The sequence below is a fragment of the Spermophilus citellus genome, assembly GCF_964194105.1.
Source record: "Spermophilus citellus genome assembly, chromosome: 3".
NCBI lineage: Eukaryota > Metazoa > Chordata > Mammalia > Rodentia > Sciuridae > Spermophilus > Spermophilus citellus.
Genome location: NC_138184.1, coordinates 196,413,211 through 196,438,537, shown reverse-complemented (window position 1 = coordinate 196,438,537; position 25,327 = coordinate 196,413,211). Strand labels below are relative to the sequence as shown.

At 35.6% G+C, this 25,327-nt stretch overlaps 1 protein-coding gene across 5 annotated transcripts in view; it reads left to right on the top strand.

Moving 5' to 3' along the window:
- Positions 1-25,327, top strand: part of UMAD1 (UBAP1-MVB12-associated (UMA) domain containing 1) — a 279,169-nt gene that overhangs the window by 27,023 nt on the left and 226,819 nt on the right. For 3 of the 5 annotated variants that reach the window (XM_081286564.1, XM_081286562.1, XM_081286560.1), the window contains exon 2: positions 13,954-14,056. The exons of 1 other annotated variant lie outside the window; for it this stretch is intronic. In XM_081286564.1, coding sequence (XP_081142690.1) covers positions 13,975-14,056 — 82 coding nt within the window. In that variant the 5' untranslated portion in view covers positions 13,954-13,974. Of the gene's footprint in view, positions 1-13,939; positions 14,057-25,327 lie in introns of all 5 variants that reach the window. One more of the 5 variants, XM_081286561.1, reaches the window with a different exon arrangement.

Genomic DNA, 25,327 nt, shown 5'->3' with positions numbered 1-25,327 from the left:
TTTTTAGTTTGAGTAAGTCCCATTTGTTGATTCTTGTTTTTAACTCTTGTGCTATGGGTGTCATATTAAGAAATTTGGAGCCCGACCCCACAATATGTAGATCAGAGCCAACTTTTTCTTCTATCAGACGCAGAGTTTCTGATTTGATATCAAGCTCCTTGATCCATTTTGAGTTAACTTTTGTGCGTGGTGAGAGAAAGGGATTCACTTTCATTTTGTTGCATATGGATTTCCAGTTTTCCCAGCACCATTTGTTGAAGATGCTATCCTTCCTCCATTGCATGCTTTTAGCCCCTTTATCAAATATAAGATAGTTGTAACTTTGTGGATTGGTCTCTGTGTCCTCTATTCTGTACCATTGGTCCACCCGCCTGTTTTGGTACCAGTACCATGCTGTTTTTATTACTATTGCTCTGTAGTATAGTTTGAAATCTGGTATCGCTATACTGCCTGTTTCACTCTTCCTGCTTAGGATTGCTTTTGCTATTCTGGGTCTTTTATTTTTCCATATGAATTTCATGATTGCTTTATCTATTTCTACAAGAAATGGCGTTGGGATTTTGATTGGCATTGCATTAAACCTATAGAGAACTTTTCGTAATATCGCCATTTTAATGATGTTAGTTCTGCCTATCCATGAACAGGGTATATTTTTCCATCTTCTAAGATCTTCTTCTATTTCTCTCTTTAGGGTTCTGTAGTTTTCATTGTATAAATCTTTCACCTCTTTTGTTAGGTTGATTCCCAAGTATTTTATTTTATTTTTTTGAGGATATTGTGAATGTGGTGGTTTTCCTCATTTCCATTTCAGAAGATTTGTCGCTGATATACAGAAATGCCTTTGATTTATGCGTGTTGATTTTATATCCTGCCACTTTACTGAATTCATTTATTAGCTCTAGTAGTTTCTTTGTAGACCCTTTTGGGTCTTCTAGGTATAAGATCATATCATCCACAAATAGTGATAATTTAAGTTCTTCTTTTCCTATTTTCATAATTTCTTTTGTCTGTCTAATTGCTCTGGCCAGTATTTCGAGAACTATATTGAATAGAAGTGGTGAGAGAGGGCATCCCTGTCTTGTTCCAGATTTTAGAGGGAATGCCTTCAGTTTTTCTCTCTTTTAGAATGATGCTAGCCCAAGGCTTAGCATAGATAGCTTTTACAATGCTGAGGTAAGTTCCTGTTATCCCTAGTTTTTCTAGTGTTTTGAACATAAAGGGATGCTGTACTTTGTCGAATCCTTTTTCTGCGTCTATCGAGATGACCATATGCTTCTTATCTTTATGTCTATTGATGGTGAATAACGTTTATTGATTTCCATATATTGAACCAGCCTTGCATCCCAGGGATGAATCCTACTTGATCATGGTGTACAATTTTTTTGATATGCTTTTGTATTTGATTCGCCAGAATTTTATTGAGGATTTTTGCATCTAGGTTCATCAGAGATATTGGTCTGTAGTTTTTCTTTGAAGTGTCTTTGTCTGGTTTCGGGATCAGGGTGATGTTGGCCTCATAGAATGAATTTGGAAGAGCTCCTTCTTTTTCTATTTCCTGAAATAACTTGAAAAGTATTGGTATTAACTCTTCTTTAAAGGTTTTGTAAAACTCCGCTGAATACCCATCTGGTCTCGGGCTTTTCTTGGTTGGAAGTCTTTTGATGGTTTCTTCTATTTCCTCCTTTGTTATTGGTCTGTTTAAATTGTGTTTATCTTCCTGACTGAATCTGGGCAAATCATATGACTAAAGAAATTTATCGATATCTTCACTATCTTCTATTTTATTGGAATATAGGGTTTCAAAATAATTTCTAATTATCTTCTGTATTTCTCTAGTGTCTGTTGTGATATTGCCTTTTTCATCCCGTGTGTTAGTAATTTGAGTTCTCTCTCTTCTTCTCTTCATTAGCATGGCTAAGGATCTGTTGATCTTATTTATTTTTTCAAAGAACCAACTTTTCGTTTTGTCAATTTTTTCCTTGGTTTCTTTTGTTTCAATTTCGTTGATTTCCGCTCTAATTTTAATTATTTCTCGCCTTCTGCTACCTTTGCTGTTGTTTTGCTCTTCCTTTTCTAGGGTTTTGAGATAAAGTGTGAGCTCATTTATTTGTTGGTTTTTTCTTTTTTTGAGGAATGACCACCAGGCGATGAATTTCCCTCTTAAAACTGCTTTCATTGTGTCCCGTAGATTCCGATATGTTGTGTCTGTATTTCCATTTATCTCTAAGAATTTTTTGATTTCCTCCTTTATGTCTTCTGTAACCCATTGATCATTCAGTAACATATTGTTCATTTTCCAGGTGATGCAGGGTTTTTCTTTCCTTCTTTTATCATTGATTTCCAGTTTCATTCCATTATGATCAGATAAGATGCATGGTATTATCTCCATACCTTTATATTTACTAAGAGTTGTCCTATGGCATAATATATGGTCTATTTTTGAGAAGGATCCATGTGCTGCTGAGAAGTACGTATACCCACTTGATGATGGTTGATATATTCTATATATGTCAGTTAAGTCTAGGTTATTGATTGTGATATTGAGTTCTATAGTTTCTGTATTCCACTTTTGTTTGGAGGATCTGTCCAATGGTGAGAGCGGTGTGTTGAAGTCACCCATAATTATTGTGTTGTGGTCTATTTGATTCTTGAACTTGAGTAGAGTTTGTTTTATGAATGTTGCAGCACCATTATTTGGTGCATACATATTGATAATTGTTATGTCTTGTTGGTGAATGGTTCCTTTTAACAGTATATAGTGTCCTTCTTTATCCCTTTTGATTAACTTAGGTTTGAAGTTGATTTTATTCGATATGAGTATGGCCACTCCTGCTTGTTTCTGAGGACCATATGAGTGGTATGATTTTTCCCAACCTTTCACCTTCAGCCTGTGTATGTCTTTTTCTGTCAGATGAGTCTCCTGAAGGCAGCACATTTTTGGGTCTGTTTTTTTAATCCAAGTTACTAGCCTATGTCGCTTGATTGGTAAGTTTAAGCCATTAATGTTTAAGGTTACTATTGATATATGGTTTGTACTTCCAGTCATGTTTGTTTATTTATTGATTGATTGATTTTAATTTGGCTTGTTTTTCCTCTTTGATTATTTTTCCCCCTCTTTACTGAGTTACCTCCCACTGTTAGTTTTGGGTGCTGTTTTTCGTTTCCTCTTGTAGTGTTTTGCTCAAAATGCTTTGCAGTGCTAGTTTTCTGGCTGCGAATTCTTTTAACTTTTGTTTATTGTGAAATATTTTAATTTAATTGTCAAACTGAAGCTTAATTTTGCTGGATACAATATTCTTGGTTGGAATCCATTATTTTTCAGCATTTGAAATACGTTTTTCCAGGATCTTCTCGCTTTCAATGTCTGTGATGAAAAATCAGTTCTTAACCTAATTGGTTTACCCCTGAATGTAATCTGCCTCCTTTCTCTTGTAGCTTTTAATATTCTCTCCTTGTTCCCTATGTTGGATATCTTCATAATAATGAGTCTTGGAGTTGGTCTATTACGGTTTCGTATGTTTGGGGTCCTGTAGGCTTTCAGAATTTGGCAGTCCATTCCATCTTTCATTTCTGGAAAGTTTTCTAAGATTATTTCATTCAATATGTTGCTCATTCCTTTGGTTTGGACCTCTATACCTTCTTCTATCCCAATATTTCTTAAGTTTGTTTTTTTTATGATATCCCATATCTCTTGGATGTTTTGCCCGTGGTTTCTTACCAGCCTTTCTGCGTTGGCTACAGTCTTTTCGAGATGATAAATGTTGTCTTCATTATCTGATGTTCTGACTTCTATTTGATCTAGTCTATTTGTAATATTCTCATTTGAGTTTTTGATTTGGTTTATGCTTTCCTGCATTTCTAGGATTACTGTTTGATTTTTTTTTAAAAAATCTCTATCTCCTGGTAGAGTTCATTTTTTGCTATTTGAATCTGGTCATGTAATTCATTTTCAAAGTCTTCTTTCATTGTTTGGATTTGCTGTCTTATGACTTCTTTAAGATTCCATTCCATCTGAGTCAGGTATGCCTTGAGTTCTTTGTCCATTTTTCTGATGCCTCTAGGTTCTCCTGTAAATTTAAGTTATCCTGCATTGTTTCTAATCCTTTTTTCCCTTGTTTTTTCATGGTGCTCACGTTACTTTCCAACTCTGTTTGACTGCTGTGTTTCTGTTTTCTCCTATAAATTTGTTTTGGTTTTGTGTAGCTCCAAGATCTCTCCTTTGTGTTGGGAGACAATGTTTAGAGGTGTTGGATTTAATTGTGATTTAAGGTAAATTCATTAGTTTCACTAAAGTTCTACAGATTTTGATGGCATATAGAGACTTGAGGTTTGAACTTAGGATTTTATGTTAAGGTTGGGCGATTTGATGGTATGGAGGTTAGTATATATCTTAGCTTCTTTGGGGGGGTTGCTCAAATGCAGGCCGATATTAACAAGAGAATAGACAGGAGTACTTGGTGGTTGTTAAGGGCTTACGCGGACTATAGACCGTCTCGTAGTATTCATCTATTTGCATTTAGTAAATTACATGTAATCGGAGTGGTCATGCTTGGGAGGAAAGGTAGGGAAAAGGTAAGGAAGCAAACCAAGAAAGAGAGAAGGAGAGAAGAAAGAGAAAAAATAGAAACGAAAAAGAAGAAATGATAAAAAATAATGAAATACTGTAAAATAAAAATTACAATAAAAAAAGGCACTGTTCGGCTTCTATTTTCTTCACTTCCAGTAGGTGGTGCTGTGCCTTCTGGACCAAGATTTTGCCCTCCGGCTGTAGGAAACAATCCATATGAGGCCGCTCACTCCTGCTCCACCTGGTGTCTCTCCAAACCTGTTAACTTAGGTTTATTCCTGGTCTCTAGTCTCCTCGCTTCTCTTGCCAGACAGGCCTTCCCCAGTGTGATACCCCTCCACAGTTCAAGCTACACTCTGGGCCTGCAGTTTCCTGGATGTGGAGCTTGGCTATTGGGAACTGGCCCCCTATTGTTTTGATTCCCTCCGATAGCCACTCTTCCGAGAGCTGGCGAGACAGGTTTCGTTTTCGCCGCTGGTGGGGGGGGGGAGTTGGAGGTCAGGTGCCTTTACCATTCCCCATGCCTCTATTCATGCTCACTCTGATAATCACGCCCCCGGAAAGCTGGGGAGAGATTTTATGCGATTTCCCAGCTGTATGGGAGAAGGGCTAAATGTCACACACCTGTTCTATCGCTGAACTTGCTGCTATGAGGTCGGATCTGTCAGAAGCTGGCGATGGTGACGTCAGCTCCCCAATATGGTGGCCGCTGGCTTCCTCGGTGGGTTGTCTAGTGTGGAAGGCAGATCTGGATTGTTTCTCTTCCCTGTCTCAAACCCAGAACTCAGCCTGGAGCACTGTGAGGGCACAGTTGGCAGGACCCCACAGAATCCGTAGCACCGTTTCTCTGTGTTGCTGGCACGCAGTTTCTTGGAGCGCAGTCTCCAGCTGCGGGGCTGGCCGCTGATCAATCAGCCTGAATCTCCAGGCGCAGGATTCACTGGCGATTGAGCTGCAGTAATTGATCCTCAGGTGTTGGAAATCCTTCCTCTAGGTTTCAGTACAGCCCAATTTTGCTGGAAATTCCTAACAAGATAGCTTCTGGCTGTTCTAACTCGCTATTCACCTGCGCAGTGACGCGGTACATGGGAGTGACACACTCTATTTGCCGCCATCTTTCCACATAATCCTAAAAATTGTTAATGGAAGTGATATTTCCAGAGGTTTGTGACTCTACAGGAATGTTTATATGTTTGGAGATAGGGTGTGGGTCTAAAAATGTATATAAACATTGAGAAAAAAAAATCTAAATTCATATTATAAATCTCAATGAAAGACTTTTATTAAATGTATAAGACTAAAACTATTTTCTACTCTACATGTGAGATGACTGAATATTAGGCATGTGACTTGGAGTCCTTTTATACTTTTGGTGGATATGTTCTTTCATCTGCCACACAGATTAGCTGGATTTCAAGTTGTTTTCAGAGAATATAACCTACAGCTGCAAAATTATTACTAAAATATTGCTTGAGAGTAATGTTAGTCTTGTCATGGATGATTCAAGACCATGTACTCTACCCATTCTTCTACATTCAATATAACCCTGGATCAAACTAGAATAGAAGAAAGCTATAAACAATAGAAAACTTTCTTATTCCTTTATACAGCAATTTTACTAGCCAAAAACCAAAAAACAAAACAACACACACACACACACCCCAAAATAATAAAAAGCTGAAAGCATCACACATCTGTGGTCACATAAGAAATGTTGAATTTATAAATGGATATCAAATAAGTATCCCAAGGCTGATAATTAATGCATTCTACCAGAAAGTATTTGTATGACCATCTGTTATCAACAAATTATTTCCTCTCATTATAGAATTATAAAATAGCCAAAACAAGTACAAGTGGAAAGAACCAGGAAGAGAAAGCTAAAATTTTTCATTATTTTTTCTTATGGGAAATATCCTTGTTAGATTTAAGCTATTAAAAACTCCTGGGGATATAGCTCAGTTGGTAGAGTAATTGCCCCATATGCACAAGACCCTGGGTTCAATCCCCAGCACCACCAAAAAAAAAAAAAAAAAAAAAAAAAAAAATTCCTATCCTATGCTTAAAACTTTGCTATCTGAATCCAAATCCAGTTTCAATAGGATATTTTCAATCTGCACAGTATTTTTAAAAATTTGTGGATTTGTTGCTCTTATCTAAAAATGGGATTTTTAAAATAGTAGTTGGATTTCCAGTTTGTGTTGAAAAATCGGATTGAAATGCATTTTTTTTCCTTAAAATAAACTTTCTATTTTCTTTTCCTTATTCATATCACTTTCATTAGTCCCATAGACTTGAAAATTAACCATCCTTTACTGGATCTTTTCCATTTGTATTTTGTACAAGTGAGTCACTGGGCCATATTCTGTATAATTTCTTTTTATATATTCACTTTTTTCATTCAGACTTATCCTGTCTTAATCCAGTCCCTTTCCTTTTCTAACTTTTTGACTGCTTGGTACTCTGCTCCCCTTAGTCAATCACTCAGAATTTTGTTTTAAATTTATTCTTTGCCTAACACCTTATACTAAACAATAATATTCAAGCAATCCTGATATGCTGCTCTGAATAATCTAACATTTTCTTGATTTTTAACCCTTAATAACTTCTGTATATCCTCTTTTTGCAGTTTTGAGTTTTAGTGCATATCTCTGTAGTTCTTGACTCTGGTGAAGTTACTCCCTTTGCTGAACTCAAACACACTGTGCCTGTTCATATTCTTCCTTTTTACAGAAAAGGCCTTCCTTTTCTCCTTCATTTTTATTTACACCCAACTCATCAGTTAAATCCTACTCATCAGTTAAATCTTCATGAGTTAAAATCCTACTAGGGATTTTCTAATTCGCACTGATGTTTCTGAAATGTTTTGTTCTGGTTTACGTCATGTATTCTTGTCTTTAAGCTACGAAAAGCATGGACCAGAGTCTTATACTATTTTTAGTATCTGTCAGGAGGACTTAGTAAACTTTTATCTAAATTTGTATTCTATTTGCATGTTCATGCATTTCAGTCCATTAAACATTGTTCAGGATTTAAATATTTTAGCAGTATAAAATTTACATATTTATTGAATATTGGCCCAAATCTGTAGATAAAACTGTGTATGTATATACATATATATGTATTAACTCTGGGGTATCTGCTATTTATCAAGCACATAGGAATTTCACTCCTTTTGATATATTTACATTAACTAGTGTTCAGGTAAAATTAAAAAGATAATCAAAATAGAAAATTGTGTTGCCTTATTATTTTTTGTAATGGATAATATTAATTAAAAAGGAAGCCTTGGAATAATAGTGAAAAAGAACATTTTTTAACTGATTTTTTAAAATAAAATTTTAAAAAACGACAGCGGAATGCATTACAATTCTTATTACACATTTAGAGCACAATTTTTCATATCTTTGTAAATAAAGTATGTTCACACCAATTCATGTCTTTATACATGTACTTTGTTGAAAAAGAACATATTATGTGCTCTACCATGCCCACCTCCTCCACCAGAGCAATAAGATCTGTCCCGTCCAGTAGTCAGACAAGCCCCTATATAAGCAGAGTGTGTATGCCATTTAAAAGTAAATGCATTGCCCTTTTGTTTCAGTTTGAATACATAGGGGAAAACAAGCATTTTGTTTCATTATACAAAGACTTATCTGTAACACACAAAGGGCTTAAGAAATTTGAGACAATTTTCTGAATATCTGTGAACTAAAACATCTACATATGTTGATGATGAATTTTAATAGTTTTATTAGGTTTATTAGTAAATAACACAATGAAAGTGTACAATTTGATGAGTTTTTACACATTTTTACACTTCTGAAACTGAAAGTCAGAATGATAAACATATCCATCACCCCCAGTACTTTCCATGTATTTCTTTGAAATTCCTTTCTCTTGTTCTTTTTTATGGTATCTCTACTCCTCCTGGGGCAACCACTGTCACTTTATGTTACTTTCACTATACATTAGTTTTCATAATCTAGAACTTTATATGAATGAAGTCATACAGTATGAACTCTTACTTTGACTTCTTTTACTTAACCTGTTTTTTTTTAGATTCATACAAGTTGCAGCATATATCAGTACTTCATTCTCTTATTGCTGAATAGTATTATGAATATTCCACAGTTTGTTTATCTGTCTACTTATTGTTGAACATTTGAGTGACTATTACAAACAAGCTGTCATGACTTTTGTGTTAGGGTAGGCATATGCTTTCCTTTTCTTAGGTAAATATCTAGAAGTAGAGGGACCAAGTAATTTGGTAGTTATATGTTTATGTTTTTAAGAAACTACCAATAAGAATTTATACCCCATTTGAACAAATGTATGATATATGATATGTCAAGATCAATGTAATGTTTTGAGCAACTAAATAATTTCTGATGTTTAAAAAAAAAAAAAAGAAACTACCAAACTGTTGTTCAGAGTGGTTGTACACTGCTGCCACCAATGTACAGAAGTTCTGGTTGTTCTACATCTTCACTAACACTTGTCATGTATGTTAGCTTTTTGTTGCTGTTTCTAAAATGACAAGAAGAACTTAGAGGAAGAAAGATTCATTTTGACTGATGGTTTCAGTCCGTAGTTAGCACCATGTCTGTGGACCTGAGGTGAGGCAAAACATCATGGCAGAAGGGCATGACAGAACAAAGCTGCTCAACTTAGGCATCCAGGAAGAAGGGGTTGGGTAGCTGGGGAAGAAGATAAATCCTTTCAGGGCCGGTCCCCTGCTTTCTCCATCTAGGTCCTACCTCCCAGGAGTCCACTTAGCCATCAGTGGATTAATTTTCACTGATGAGATCAGAACCCTCCTAATCAAATCAAAACCCTACCTCTGAACCTTGCTGCATTGAGGACTATGCTTTCAACACACGAGCCTTTTGAGGGACAGTCCAGATCAAAACCACAGCCGCACGACAAGCTTTTTTATTTTAAAAATTCTATTAGGTATGTCGTGATACTTCATTGAGATTTTAATTTGTATTTTTAAATTGACTAATGATATTGAGCACCTTTCCGTGTGTTTGTTTGCCATATTTTCCTTGATGAAATGGTTGCTTATATCTCTTTGCCCAGTTTTTATTGAGTTATTCTGTCATTGTTTGTTATTATTTTTGTGCTGTTACTGGGGACTGAACTCAGGGCTAGGCAAGTACTCTATCATTGAGCTACATCCCCAACCTTTTTATTTTTCTTTTTAAATTTTATTTTGAGACAGGGTTTTCCTAAATTGCTCAGGATGGCATTGAACTTGCAATTTTCTGCCTCAGCTTCTCAAGAAACTAGTGTAGGAATGTACCACCATGACTTGCTTCATTATTGAGTTTTAAGAGTTCTTTATATATTGCAGATATGTGTTTGTGAGCAAATGTGTGATTTGCAGATATTTTCTCCCAGCCTGTGGCTGGGGCAAGTGAATTCTTTATACCCCAAATAACTCCAGGAAGCCTGTGTTTGAGATTTGGAGGCATTCTTGGTTGAGTTCTAATTCAGCCATGCAAGAGTGTTGCTGCTAGCAAATAGTGGATTATTAAGAACAAATTTTTGTATCTCTTCTTGCTTATAACTGTAAAATTTGCTCATTGTAGACAATTTTAAAAGTACTGAAAATTATAAAGAGGGAATAAGACTAGAGCATGCTTAGGAACTCTTTGTAGAAGTCATCCAGTTGTCAAGGCCTTGTACCTCAGAAGCAAGAGTGCTTGGTTGGGACTTTTATACTAGACTATCAGAGATTTTCTTCACTTTGAGGATGGTATGCTTAAATTACCCTGTTTTGCTAGGAATTGTCTCAGATGTATGAGTGATGAGATTACAATTTGTTCTTCACAAATATGTCTGGTGCTGCATCGGAACTCCTAGATCAGTAGCTGGCCTAAGCACTGATGTTTACAAAATATAAACCAAAGCCTTGAATATAGATTTTGTGGAATTCGTAAATGTCTCCATAAGATAGAGATGGGTAAGACTTGGAGAATTAGGGATTAATAGAAGTTGGATTAATCAAATGCATTTAACTAATATTGTGGAATATTAAAGAAAGTCTGATACATAAATTTGAAGAGCTTCTTGTCTCTGTTCCTTTATTGTTGGAAAGCATTCAGTTTGGGTACCAAAAGGACTTAATTTATAATTAAGCTCTAGCTGGTGTGGTGGTATGCACTTAAAAGTTCTAACTACGACGTGGAGGCAAGAGGATCTCTTGAGCCCAGGAGTTCATGGCCAACTTGGGCAACATAGAGAGATGTCTTAAAAAAAAATTCAGCCATACTATTTACTTGCCATGTAAACATGGAATAATACTTAACCTACGTTTACTTGAATTCTTCCACTTACACAATCTGAATAATTATGCATATCTGGTAGAGTATTATAAGGATTATAAGAAGTAGGGTAGCGTGTATAAGCCATTTTAGTATATAGTGCGTGATACATTGTAGGAACCTATATATATCAGAGGTATTTATAGTTATTCCCCCTTTTTTTACAGTTACTAGTTAGGAAGAGGAACTAAACCTGGCTACTGGATTGATGACCACTCACAGAGGGAAGATCTTTGAATGATGTTTGCTTTCCCTCTCCCAGAATTACATTTTTATACTACTATTTTCTCTGTAGCTTCTTGTCTATAGAAAACTATCACCTATTGGTTGCCTTAAATATTCAATCATCCAAATCCAGACTAATAGTTATTTTTTTAGTACAATTCTTAAAATTTTGTTGGCTTCTTTTCTATTTGACTGCATTCAGCTTCAGGTGTCACAATAGCCAGACCTACAATTTTTGCTTGATGTAGTTCTGAGATTTCCTGTATTTCTCATCCCCCCCCAACCCCGCCCCGCTGCCACCTCTGCTCATATTTCCTTGGCTCTATTAGGATTCTAGTTGGAGACGACTCCTTTAGTCTCTCTTTCTTGAACTAGGTTATTCTAAGCACAAGAATTTACTGAGTGCTGTGTTAGTCTGTGCTGAGTTTTAATATCAGGTCTTATAGCTTTGATTTGATTCTTACTGAGGTTGAGTTTTAATCAGCTGTTTTTACTTCAAAGGCTTTCTCAGTTTTGTTTTTAAGTGTTTGGAGCTGAAAAGTGATTGCTTTTTCCAATCTAAAAAGTCTAACTTTAAAAAAAATCATTTTTGTGTTAAAATTATACATAACAGTGGGATTAATTTTTATATAATTGTACATGCCTACAATATAATAATATAATTTGGTCAGTTTCGTTCCCTGATAACTTCCTTTTCCTCCATTCCCCTGTAGTCCCCTTCATCTACTCTATTGGCATCCCTCCTATTTTCCTGAGATTTCCCCCATCCTGTTTTTCTTTTTTTTCTTTTTTCTCTCATATGTATGAGAGAAAACATAATGACCTTTGACTTTCTATGTTTGGCTTATTTTGCTTAACATATGTTCTTAAATTCCATCTATTTTCCTGCAAATGACATAATTGCTTTCTTCTTTATGGCTGAATAAAACTGCATTGTGTATGTATACTTCTTTGTGGTCTGACTATGAGGTGTAATATGTAGGAATATTCCGAGATGAGATGAGATTGTGAGAGGTGAAACCTCATCAGTTCATTCTAGTTTAAATGGACGGAATGGTGGTAACTTATAGGCAGATGGGACATGGCTGGAAGGGTTCATTTTCCCTGTGGCCCTTTCCTTTCTCTCTAGTTGTTTTCTGCTGCTATAGATGAGCACTGCCTCTGCTCCCTGCCACCCCATCCTTTAGTCATGGCCCCAGAGCAATGGAGTCAGACATTTATGGACTAAGACCTTTGAAACTATGAACCACTAATACTTTTCCTCCTTTAATTTTTCTGATCAGGTATTTTGTTCACAGTAATTTTATCCAGATGAGTATCTGTTGAGGGACACCTTGACTGATCCTTTGTGGCTGGCTATTATGAATTGTGCTGCTATAAATACAGGTATGCATGTATCATTATAGTATTCTGACTTTAATACTTTAGGATAAATGGAGGAGTGAAATAGCTGGGTCATATGGTTGTTCTATTCCTATCCTTTATGTCTTTGGTTTTGAATTCTTTTCTTACTTAATTGCTTTTAAATCAAATGGTACTATTCTGACTTCATGTTTTCCTTGCATGAGTTTCTCTTTGTCTTAGTTACTTTTTAAAATCTGACTTCTTATTGGCTCATTTTTTCCTTTTGCATTTTCATCTAATCTTCTTTTTCCACCAGTTTCATGGAGGCTGTGCCTCCTTGTACTCTAGAGTGAGTGCCAAACTATTTTTAGAGCTTTTTCTTTGGCTCTGTCACTATATCCACCAAGTCCTTCTTTGAGGATTTCAGAAGCTGTTTCTTTTTCCTTTACGGGAATATTTTTCTTTTTTCTCATGGCTGGTGTTTTTCTTCTTTTTGTTTTGTTCCTTTTAAAAGTGAAATCTGACAACCATGTTGTCTGTAAACAAATATGTTCCTTTTACCCACTTATGTTGGAGTTAATACCCTTATGGATCTATTGCTTAGTTCAAGGAGCCTATATAATCCCAATTAAATTCTCAGCTTCTAGAAGGCTTTCACTCAGGTTATATCTTACCTAGTCTCGATTTTTCTGGTATGGGTGGAATTTATGTAAACTAAAATGTTGAGTGCTTATTGCCACCAGGAGTCGTCCTTTCTTTGCCTTCTCTTATGTTTTTCTCCTTAAAAGGGACTGTGCTCAAAATGCAATGTATTCTTGCAAACTACCCTTCAGCTTTCATCCCACTTGTTTTCTGGAAGTTTTGCCTTCCTTGAATGTGCAAAGATGAGAGTAGGAGGAGAGGGTTGTGTGCGTGTGTGTGTGTGTGTGTGTGCGTGCGTGCGTGTGTGTGTGTGTGTGTGTGTGTGTGTCAGGGTCAGTGATCTCACCGACACAAAGATCTGGTAATTTAAAGTTGGCTGCAGTTTTATAATTTGTATACTCTTTGAGACTGAATCAGGTAACCAACAGCAGAGGTTGTTTGAAGCACCTTCCTTTCTTTTTATGTGTGGCCTTAGTTTTATGAGTCTTTAGCTAGTTATAGGATGAAAAAGCTAGTGTTTTATGGCTAGTGAAATCTTTCCAGATTCTGGCAGTAACTGTTGGTTTTAGTTTTACATGAGGCAATTTCTTGGATAATTTGAATCTTCAGAAATTGAGAGGTTGCATTGCAGATTGAAAGGCACCCATTGTTCTAGACTACAAGTTTGTGTTCCTTAATTTCTAGTTTTGGCTTCTGATACCCATAGACGACTCATGGTCCAATGTCTGGCAATATGATTCCTAAGAGTACTTATTGCAATATTTACAGTTTTATGTTGTGAGTAGTTATTATGAATTTTACAGTTTCATCTGCGTTTAATGTTATATAGCATTTCTGTTTCAGATAGCAGCAGCGGCAGCAGCAATGTTTCACTTCTTCAGGAAGCCTTCAGAATCTAAGAAACCCTCAGTTCCAGAGACAGAAGCAGATGGATTTGTCCTGTTAGGTGAGTCTTTTTAAGAAACAAGATCATAATTACATGAATTGTTTTTACCTTAAAAAGTACTTGATAATTATGATTAGTTTTTAAAATATTTATTACTAATTTCAGAATGAATTTATGTGTATAATTTAAAAAGTGAAGTCTGTAAAAATAGAGTTCAGCAATTACATGGAATAGTGTTATCATATTAGACTCTTCTTACACATTGGTTTGGCTGCGTACTTCTAATTATATTTGTAAACTAGCTGAGCATGGTGGTGAACACGTGTAATCCTTGGGAGGCTGAGGCCAGTGTCAACAACTTAGCGAAACCCTGACTCTCATGGTCCCCTCCCTGGGATGTTCCTCAGGGCCTTCCTTTCCAAATATTCTACCTCTTACTTCCTGTCAGACTGGAGTGACCCAGTCAGTCTGGAGTCTGCTACTTCACATTCAGTAGAAGTAGGGTTGGTTGGGTCTCTTGCTCATCATCCCTTCTCTTTAGGATTTGGTCTTGTGCTTAACGGTACATGGATTTCAGCTCTATGACTCTTTTCCATTTATTGATCTTTATCTCGGGGAAATCAGAATAGAGGTTTTCTCATGGATAAACTTTATCATAGAATTTCCAAGCTTCCCAGCCAAGTTTTGGAAGGACTTTGTGTTTTTCTGAGTTTGTCTTGTAAGATATGGGACAGGGCAATGATTAGGGTGGTCAGAGTTGTACCAGGATTGGTGTTTTTAGTGGACATCCTTCTGACTGGGATAAGGTCTGGTCCCTTGGATCTGACTGCTTATCTGACCCTTCTTTCTTACCAAGTTGGGAATTTGTGCCTTGTTTTCAAAGTTAGAACTGGTTCTGTCAATTCCAGTTAATGCTTGCCTTAAAAGATGCTGACATTGCCTTCCTGTCGTCTTCTGAATTAGTTTCACTAAAAGAAAAACTCCAAATACCACAGTCCTCCTGGGAAGTATCTCCTTCACAATAAATTCATCATAAATTCTTTTCTCAGAAATTTCTTCCAACAAAGCCTGGTTTTCCAAATTGTGTTTTGTATTTCTCATTCTAACATCTCCATAGTATTAAGACATATGCAGAACTTTGCTCTCTTTTGTTGTTACATTATTAGAAATTAACATTATTCTTTTTGTTATCTTGTAGTCATTGAAAGAATGTGAGTGGGGTGCACTGGCATCTTAGAGAGCAATACAATTTCAAATGCTAGATCTTAAAAACTTTGTGTACATTTTCTTCATGTTTATCTCTGTTGCCTGCCACTTGGGACTATTTCAGAGACAAGTTTGACCACAAGTGAAGTGGCCCTTGGTGTTGCTTTTTATAAGAATTACTCTAGTTCTGCTAATGATTGTCTTTGTTCAGCCCTGTTTCCCTCCAGGTACACAGCTTCATCTCTTCACTGTTTTTCATGAAAAATGGGTGTGGACCTCTTATTCTGTGTGCTTAACTCTCCTCAAGTTTTCATGATACCAGTCAGCATCATCTCTTCTGTTTTCTCTGTCTCTTCATCTCCCTTATTCCTCAGGAGCATCTTAGAGGCTCTAGAGTGAAGTGCAGATAAGTCTGGAGTCAGACTGCCTGAGTTGACATCCTGGTTCCACCATTTATTAGAGTTTCTACCTCCGGCAAATTATTTAACCTTCCCAGGTGTCATTTAGCTTATCTAGAAAATAAGCCTGTTACCAGTGTCTTTCCCGTAAGGGTACTGGGGGATTGAATGAGTTAGTGTGTGTAACATATTTAAAACAAGCCTGTGAGTGAGGTGGTACTATTTCTACATACAGATGAGGACTTAGCTTTTCCAGGTTTTTCTATCAGATATGGAATGAGCTCAGGCAGTCTGATTTCAGAGCCTTCTAACCACTGGTGGTTTTGTTGTTGTCATATTGCCATATGTTTTAAAGATTTAGACATATGGAAAAACAGGAGCAAGAAGTTTGAGTGGGGATTTCCACAGTAAGATGACTACAGATGATAGTATACTATATATTTCAAAAAGCTAGAAGGAAGGATTTTGAATGTTTTCACCATATCAGCAGTTTTGATTCTAACTCCCCAGCCCTTTTTATTTTTTGAGACAGGATTTTGCTAAATTGCTGAGGCTGGCTTTGAACTTGCTGTCCTCCTGCCTCAGCCTCCTGAGTTGCTGGGATTACAGGCATGCACCACCATGCCCAGCTTTTTAAGTACTCTTTAAAAAACAAACACCAAAAACAACCACCAACAAAAAATTGTATTCTCTACTATAAGAGAAAGCACTATTTTTTTTTAAATTTTTACTAAAAGAGCATTGCTGTTGTATTACTGTCCATAAAGTTTGGCTCTTATTTTGGCTACCTCATTATTTTTACTAATACTTTAAGTAGTATTAAAATGTTGCAAATAATAGTAATACCCTTGAAATTGAGCAAAGGTGATATTCATTGTTTAGTTAATTAAAAAAAAAATCTTTCAACAGTTAAGGACTTAACTGAAATTAGTGATAAAATTCCTGATAGATTATTTAGAATCTAATTAATTTTCTTTAAAAATAGTATGGTAAGCTGGGCATGGTGGCTCATGCCTGTAATCCCAGTAACTTGGGAGGCTGAGGCAGGAGGATCACAGTTTCGAAGCCAGCCTCAGCAACTTAGCAAGGCTGCAAGCAACCTAGTGAGACCCTGTCTCAAAAATAAAAAGGGCTGGGGATGTGGCTGAGTGGTTACGCACCCTTGGGTTCAATCCCTGGACTTAAAAAAAAAATAGTGTGTTAAACTCTGTTTAGAATAGGATGGCATACTGTTGAAAATATTTTGGTAAGTGTCAAGTAGGTTAAATGGCACATATGTAATACTTTTGATACTTTTATTATTAACATAGCACCATATATGTGCACACATGTATTTTGATTAGCATGTAGCCATCTAAATTTTTTCTTATTAAGCATCATGTTCAATAGGTACATTACAGGAAAATAAGTATATTTGATTGGTTTTGTGTTTATTGACTTTTACATGATACAACTAAGTAAAGACTTAGAAACAATTTATAGCAACAGCTTCTTAGCAATATGAACTCTACAGAATTTGTTAGATTATTTTGTTATGTAGCCTTTATAACCTGTTTCTGCATAGGATAGTCAATTATGTTGTTAAAGCTATAAAAGAACTAATTTTTCCCATTTGAGAATACCTTTTCATAGTCTAGTATTTTGATTAATGCTAATAGGTTTTAGATCACAATTATTTGATGGCATTGCTGAGTTGATAAAATCAACGCATGATGAGTTAAAATTCAGGATCCAAGCAGAGCACAGGCACTTTTGTTGATAATAGGAATATCTGGGCTGTTCCTACACAATTAGCTCACATTTGGATGGAAAGCCTTTCTCCCTATTAAGATTTCCAAAGCTTTTAGTCTTTGTTTTAGTCCAGAGTGCTGAATAAGAGTGGGATGGGGGAAACCTAGTAGAAAAACATCCTTTCCCTTGTAGCCAGTTTGTATTCACAGAAGAAGGTAATAGCTGTTCCTTCATTCTGTAATTAAGTTGAAGTAATCCTCCAGGGTGCTCATTTTACACAAAAACAAATTGCAGTTTTCATTTGCATCACTGGGTGGCGATTTTTCATAGTTTTATGCTACTGTTTAAACACCCAGCAGCATGGCACTATTTGTAATTACCAGGGTTTTCTTCTGTTATGACATATTTAATTGTACTTTTAACACATTATCTTTAAGTTGATTACAAATTTACTAGTGTAGTGTGCAACCTCATAGTTATTTTAAATTAGGAAAGGATATTTCCTAGATGTTGGAGTATAATTCCTTCCAAAACCAAGACAAAGGAATGAATTAGCTTATTATGTTATAGCAAAAATAAGGAAAAATAACAACAAAATCATAGGATATAAAATGAAAGGAATAATTTAGGCTATTGTTATATTCACCAACATTGTTGACCAAATATTGAATGTTACTTTGGAGCAGGCAGAATAAAATTAGGCAAGCACTATTACAGAGATTAAAGGAGTTGGGTTATAGTAGAACTGAAATTCATCATGTTTTTCAGAATATGCAGGTGCTTCTTTAAGTAGAGCATAGGAACTTCTAGTTTCTACTAAGATAATTATTTTGTAAAACCATTAGATTTAAAATCAGTTTGGTAATTTACAGAAAAAATTTTGATCTTTTAAGTATTAATATTGAAATATGTAATTTAGTCTCACTTACTGTTTTCTACTATAAATGACAAATCAGATTTCAGAAAGCAGAGTGTTATTTTTAAGATTTTTTTTCCTATTACATATTTTTCATCCTGGGAAAGAAACCGTGCATACATATTTAAGTTAGACTATCCACTTTTTGTTTGGAAATTTTAAAGATAATCTCTTCATTTCTGTTTTATTTTCTTTATTTAGAAGTAGAAACCTAGCTGTGTACATTAAAAATCTACATTCCAAGGAATGAGGGACAGTAAGGAACTTTAATTCTGTACAGGACTGAAGGCTTTAATTAGAACAACAATGAGAAAAATCCATAAGTTTTCAGTATGTGCTTGGTATATTTACTCTTTGTTTTCACAAGAGAAATATATCAAACCTTAAAAAAAAGAATGTTTATGGATTCAAAAAGTAATTTATCCTGTCTCCTTATGTTATGCAGAAAAACTCATGTACATTTAACTTATTTACCGATCTTTGTGTTTTTACTCTTGACCTTTAAATTCTAAAGGAAGTGTACCAGGATTTTTCAATTAACTTCATTATGCAGTAAAATTGCTTATTTTCCCATTAAGAAATTTGGAGTTGTGTGTTTAATGGATAGAATTAACAGAACTTTTACTTTCATTTTACATAATTCTGGTCTACCAGGTAATCCAGCAGCATTTCAGTTTCTCAGAGGTTAGCAAGGCTGCCCTCCATGGAGGGTGTACTCCCCTCTTTTATCTCCTTGAATGAACAGAGTGAGAGGCAATTGGAATTGCAATTGCATGGGGGCAAGGGAGAGATGCCAACTATGCTGAGGGACAGAACTGAGCCCTCATTTTTCTGTTGACTCAAATGTAAATTAGGCCTCTGTCTCCTTAAGTCTGTGGTTCTAACCTGCTATGTATTAGGGGGCACTTTGAGAATATGCTGGTGCTGGGGCCTGTCCCTGAGTTCTGATAGGATGGGTCTGGGATTTAGCTGAAAGGTTGGTGGGGTTTTTTTTTGTTTCTTGTTATTTCCCCCAGAGTTCCCCAGATGGTTCTAGAGTATATGCAGGGCTGAGGAGTACTGTAGTTCACTCTCTATAATTTAGTAATTGTATACTGTCAAATAATATGTTAAGACACTTTGCAAAGATAAAAAATACAAAGATAAAGTCTCTTCCACTTTAGTTGAGTCATAAACATATAAACAAAAAGCAAATAAGACCACACAATTTTAGGGTAAACATACTTCCTCCAGTACATTAAAGCAGGAAGCTTAACAATTCGTAAGATGTGAAATTTGTTTCTACATATAATAAATACATATAATAAATGTAATAAATGCATATAATACATATAATAAGCAGATTTTTTTTTGTTTTAAGTCACTGGACCAGTTGTGAAGCATCTTGTTAAATTAATTATACAAACATGAATTTTAAGTTACCTATGACTTTTTGTCTTTAGCCATAGTATATCTACATTAACTTTAAGTGAAATTTGATAAACACCTATAAACTTTTCAAAGAAGCATCCAAGTTACCTTTTTATTGGACTAAAACCTTTAGGCAGTCATAGTTTTAGTTATAACTGTTGAGGTGGGAGTTGACTGGTTTACTATGGTACTACTTTATTGCACTTATTCAGTACAATATCAGTAGGAAAAAATTTTAAGTATGTGTGCCATAGTATGTAAATAGAGTTTCCTTCCATAGTTCCTTATAGGATTTCCTAATGATATAACTTCCACATCTGAGACTATTTAATTGAAAAAAATTGTGATAAGTAGCTTTTATATTTTTACTTAAAATTTATCTCATTTTGTTGAGGAAATAAGTGTCAAGATGAGAATCTAAGTAGAATGTACAAACAAGTATGAACCCTATATTGAAGTAATTCAGATAGTGTTGAAAGACTTCAATGTCTCTCTGATAATTTCTTTTAAATGGTACTGGGGATCAAACCTAGTACCAAACGGGCTAGGCAAGCACTCCACCACTTAGCTATATCCCCAGCCCTTTTTTGTTTTATTTTATTTTATTTTAAGAAATTTAAGTATAATGAATATAATAAAATTTGTTGCTCAAGCTGGCCTCAAATTTGCTGTTCCCCTGCCTCTGTTTGGATGCTTTGCTGCTTGGTAAGGAGGTTGCAGATTTGTGGGCCAACCTTTACCTAGTGAAACAGAATCTTAGGAGATATAGCCATGGAAGAACTCAAACTATCTCTGTTTGCTGACAACATGATTCTATATTTAGAAGACACAAAAACTCCTCCAAAAAACTTCTAGAACTCAAAAATGAATTCACCAAAGTAGCAGGATATAATATTAGCACCAATAAATCAATTGTTTTCCTATGTATCAGTAATGAATCAACTGAAAGAGAAATTAGGAAAACTGCCATTGAAAATAGTCTCAAAAAAAATTGGGAATCAATCTAACAAAAGCAGTGAAAGACCTCTACAATGAAATCTACAGAATGCTAAAGAAATTGAAGAAGACATTATAAGATGGAAAGATCTCCTATGTTCTTGAATAGGCATAATTAATATTGTCAAAATGGCTATATTAACAAAAGTGCTATACAGATTTAATGCAATTTCTATTAAAATTATAATGATGCTCTTCATAGAATTAGAAAAGGCAGCCATGAAATTCATTTGGAAAAATAAGACATCTAGAATGGCTAAAACAATCCTTAGGGAGAAAAGTGAAGCAGGACACATCACAATACCAGACCTTAAATTATATTATAGAGCTATAGTAACAAAAATGTTATGGTATTGGCACCAAAATAGACATGAAGACCAATGGTAAAGTATAGAAGACACAGAAACAAACTCACGTAAATATAGTTATCTCATACTAAACAAAGGCTCCATAAACATAAACATTGGAACAAAGATGGCCTGTTCAAAAAATGATGCTGAGAAAATTGGAAATCCATATGTAGCAAAATGAAATTAGACCCCTATCTCTCACCTTGTACAAAACTCAAAGTGAATCAAGGACCCAAGCATTAGACCAGAAACCCAGCACCTACTAGAGAAAAAAGTAGGCCCAAATTTATATCATGTCATCTTAGGAACCAAGTTTCTCAACCAGATTCCTAAAGCGCAAGAAGTAAAATAAAGAATTAGTAAATGGGATGGCATCAAACTAAAAATATTCTTCAAAGAAAGGAAACAGAAATGTGAAGAGAGAGCCTACAGAACGGGAGAATATCTTTGCCACCTGCACCTCAGATACAGCATTGATCTCCAGGATATATTTTTAAAAACTCAAACAACTTAACACCAGAAAACAAATAATCCAACCAACAAAGGGGCTAAGGAACTGAATAGCCAATTCAAAGAAGAAGAAATATGAATGGTTAACAAATATATGAAAAAATGTTCAACATCACAAGCAATTAAAGAAATGCAAATTAAAACTATGTTGGGATTTTATCTCACTCCATTCATAGTGGCAGTTATCAAGAATACAAGTAACAATGAATGTTGCGAGGATGTGGGGGGAAAGGTACACTCATACATTGCTGGTGGGACTGCAATGATGCAACCACTCTGGAAAGCATTGTGGAGATTCCTCAGAAACTTGGAATGAAACCACCATTTGACCCAGTTATCTGACCCCTCAGTCTATACCCAAAGGACTTAAAATCAGAATACTTTAGTGACATGGCCCCATCAATATTTATAGCATCTTAATTCACAATAGCTAACCTATGGAACCAATCCTAGGTGGCCTTCAACAGGTGAATGGATAAAGAAAATGTTGTACATATATATTACTCGGCCATAAAGAAAGATGAAATTATGACATTGGCTGGTAAATGGATGGGACTGGAACCTATTACATTAAGTGAAATAAATTAATTCCCCAAACCAAAAGCTGAATGTTCTCTCTCATATTTGCTGACTCACAAAAGGCTGGGGAAGGGAGGAATGGAGGTTCACTGGACTGGAGTGGGGGCAGAGGGAAGAGACGGGAAATGGGAATGGGAAAGACAGTAGAATGAATCATACCTAACTTTCCTATGTTCATATATGAATACAACACTAGTGTAACTCCACATCTTGTACAACCACAAAAATGGGAAGTTATACTCCATGTATGTATGATGTCAAAATACATACTACTATCATGCATAACTGAAAAGAGCAAATAAAAAAATTATAAAAACATACTGTTGAGATATACCTACCTCCCCCATTTCTTCTTCCATTTCCTCATCCTGGGTAATGGATACAATAATTTGGAAGAGTTCTGGCCACTGGTGTCTTGGCCCATGAGGACTAAAGTATATTATGAGGATGACTGAAGAGTAAGCCAAGAAGATTCTGGTTCCTTGAAGATTGGGGAGTTGCCATACCTGCCCGGTAATGCTTTCCTTTGAACTTCTATTCTGTTTTAGTTGTTATTTTGTTTTGTCAGTTTTACATGAACCAAACCCAAACTAGTAGAGGTACTTAACTGAAAGCCATAGCATTGGGATTCTATTAAGTTCTGTCAGTTCCTTTCATGTTATTTTGAGCAAGCTGCTTACATTTCAGCCTTCTTTTCCTTACACAAATGTTAATAATATATGGTTTCCTTATTCTATTATTGGGTGATATGAAACAAAGAAAGAACTATATGTGAAAGGGGAACTTTTGCATTGACAAAAGTGAGTTCAGAGAAGTTTTAATTCACTTGTTAATTCTGTTCAGTTCAGTAGTATGCTTGGGGAAATGATTCTGAGGACATTGAGGTGTCTAGGTCCTCTGGAATGAATATTAGGGTCATTAATGATATGCCTGCCACGTAGGTGGAGGAATGGTGAATGCCCTACCAATGCCATGCATAGCCTGTGCAGCTATCACAGAATACCATGGAACTGGGTAATTCATAATGAATAGGAATTTACTGGCTTCCAGTTCTGGAAGCTGGGAAACTGAATATCAGTGAGCTGGCATCTCATGACATAGCTTTGTCATTCCATGGCAGAACATCAGAGAGGGCAAGAGAAACTATAAGAAGGATCTGCACTTGTCCTTTTATAAGGAACCTACTTTGTCAGTAATGAACCTATTTCCACAGTGCTAATGTTAATCTTGGCCTAATCACAGCTTAAAATGGCAATTTTGAAATTAAATTTTAAAATGAGTTTGGGAGGAGGGGACAAAGTTTCTCTGCTATCAGGGTGGAAGTCCACTCTGTTTTATGTGATCAGCCTACCAGAAAATGTATCCACACCCCCTGAAAACTCAAACGTTTCAACTGTGCATTGAATCATGGAGCATGAAAGAATTGGAAATCACTGCCAAACTGTGGTTATCAGTTAAATTTGAAAAGGACTCATTTATTTTACCATTGGTATTTTCTTAAGAATGGTGTATATGTTTGTGGCCCACACCTGCATGTATGTGTTAAATGGACTGTATTAGTGACTTAAAGGAATCATTGTTCTGATTTTTTTTTTCTAAATCAGCTCAGCTTTATACTTATGAAATGTCTTATTTTTATTTCTGGCATCTATCATTTCCCTGATGAACCAGCTGAAAATATGTTTGACAGCATTAAAGGAAAATTGTACCCCTTAAAATCGTTTGTTGATGGATTGCTTTAAGGAACTGATAACTATGATATCCAACCATTGTCCCTGCTATTACTAATATGTTAGGGGTTCTTAACCCATATGAGCTTGGCTAGCTAGCTAAGTGGAATGGTCTGTACACCTACTGAAATTATATGCAAAATTTTCATTTTCACTCTCTGGGAAGAAGAGTCTCTGTTTTACATCACATTCTCGAAAGTCTGTGATCCTAAAATGGTAAGAACTGCTTTTCTCAAAGTACATAAATGCATTCTACTGTCACATATAACTAATTAAACCAAATAAAAAATTTTCAAAAAGCTGCTTTTTCTCCATGTTACACTGTTTTTACTAGCCACGTGGACTATTGGAATTGCATTAGACAACTTTCCATTACTATAACAAATACCTGAAATAATCAGCTTAGAAAAGATTTACTTGGCTTACAGTTTTGGAGGTTTCAGACCATGATCAGACCATGATCAGTTGGCCTCTTTGGGCTTATGATGAGGACATCATGGTTGATCATATGGTGAAGGACAACTGCTCACCTCCTGTTTGGGAAATGAAGAGAGGAAAAAGAAGGGGCTGCAGTAAAGGTGTAGTCCCCAGTGTTGCACTACTGGGAGGTGGTGGAACCTTCAAAATGGGGGGTTCAGTGGGATATCTTCAGGTCACTGTGGTGGCATGCCCTTGAAGAGGTTGGTGGCATCACAGCCCTTTCTTTTTCCTCTCTTCATGGTAGAAATTTGTGTTTCTTGAGTTCTGCTTCATGTACATCTTCCTGAACTGGGCAGTGGTATTCTGCCAAAATCAAGCAATGGTGGTGATCTTCCCACAGTGTGTATTGGAAGGCTAGCTAATGAATTTCAGCTTTTTTTGTTGTTGTTCTAAAATTTCCCTAGTGTAACAAGAGCCAGCACTAACTTTTTTTTAAAAGGATTTTTAAAATCTTTATTTTGTTTATTTGTTTTTATGTGGTACTGAGGATTGAACCCAGTGCCTCATATGTGCAAGGCAAGTGCTCTGCCAGTGAGCCACAACCCCAGCCCCAGCACTAACTTTATAAGCAGGATTAGACTGATAAAAGTAATAAAAGAGGCAATTGATTTTTAAGGAAAAAAAAATTGTGAAGAGCCAGTAATATTTACTTCGGCAGTTGTTTTGTTCTTTAGGCTTTTGTAGTTATAGTCACGATTTTTTACAGTTATAGTCACAATTTTATATATGTATGTGTATATATATTTTTAAACATTTTAAACATTTTTTTAGTTGTAGGTGGACACAATACCTTCATTTTATTTTTATGTGGTGCTGAGGATCGAACCCAGTGACCCACACATGCTAGGCAAGCGTTCCACCACTGAGCCACAACCACAGCCCAATATTTTTTAACCTATAAATTAAAATAAATTGAACATTAATAGCCATGTAAACTTAGAATAGCTAAATATATAATTTTGTTTAAAATGATTGGTTTGTGTGATAGAATTTTAAATATCAATATTTCATAATGTTCTACAAAG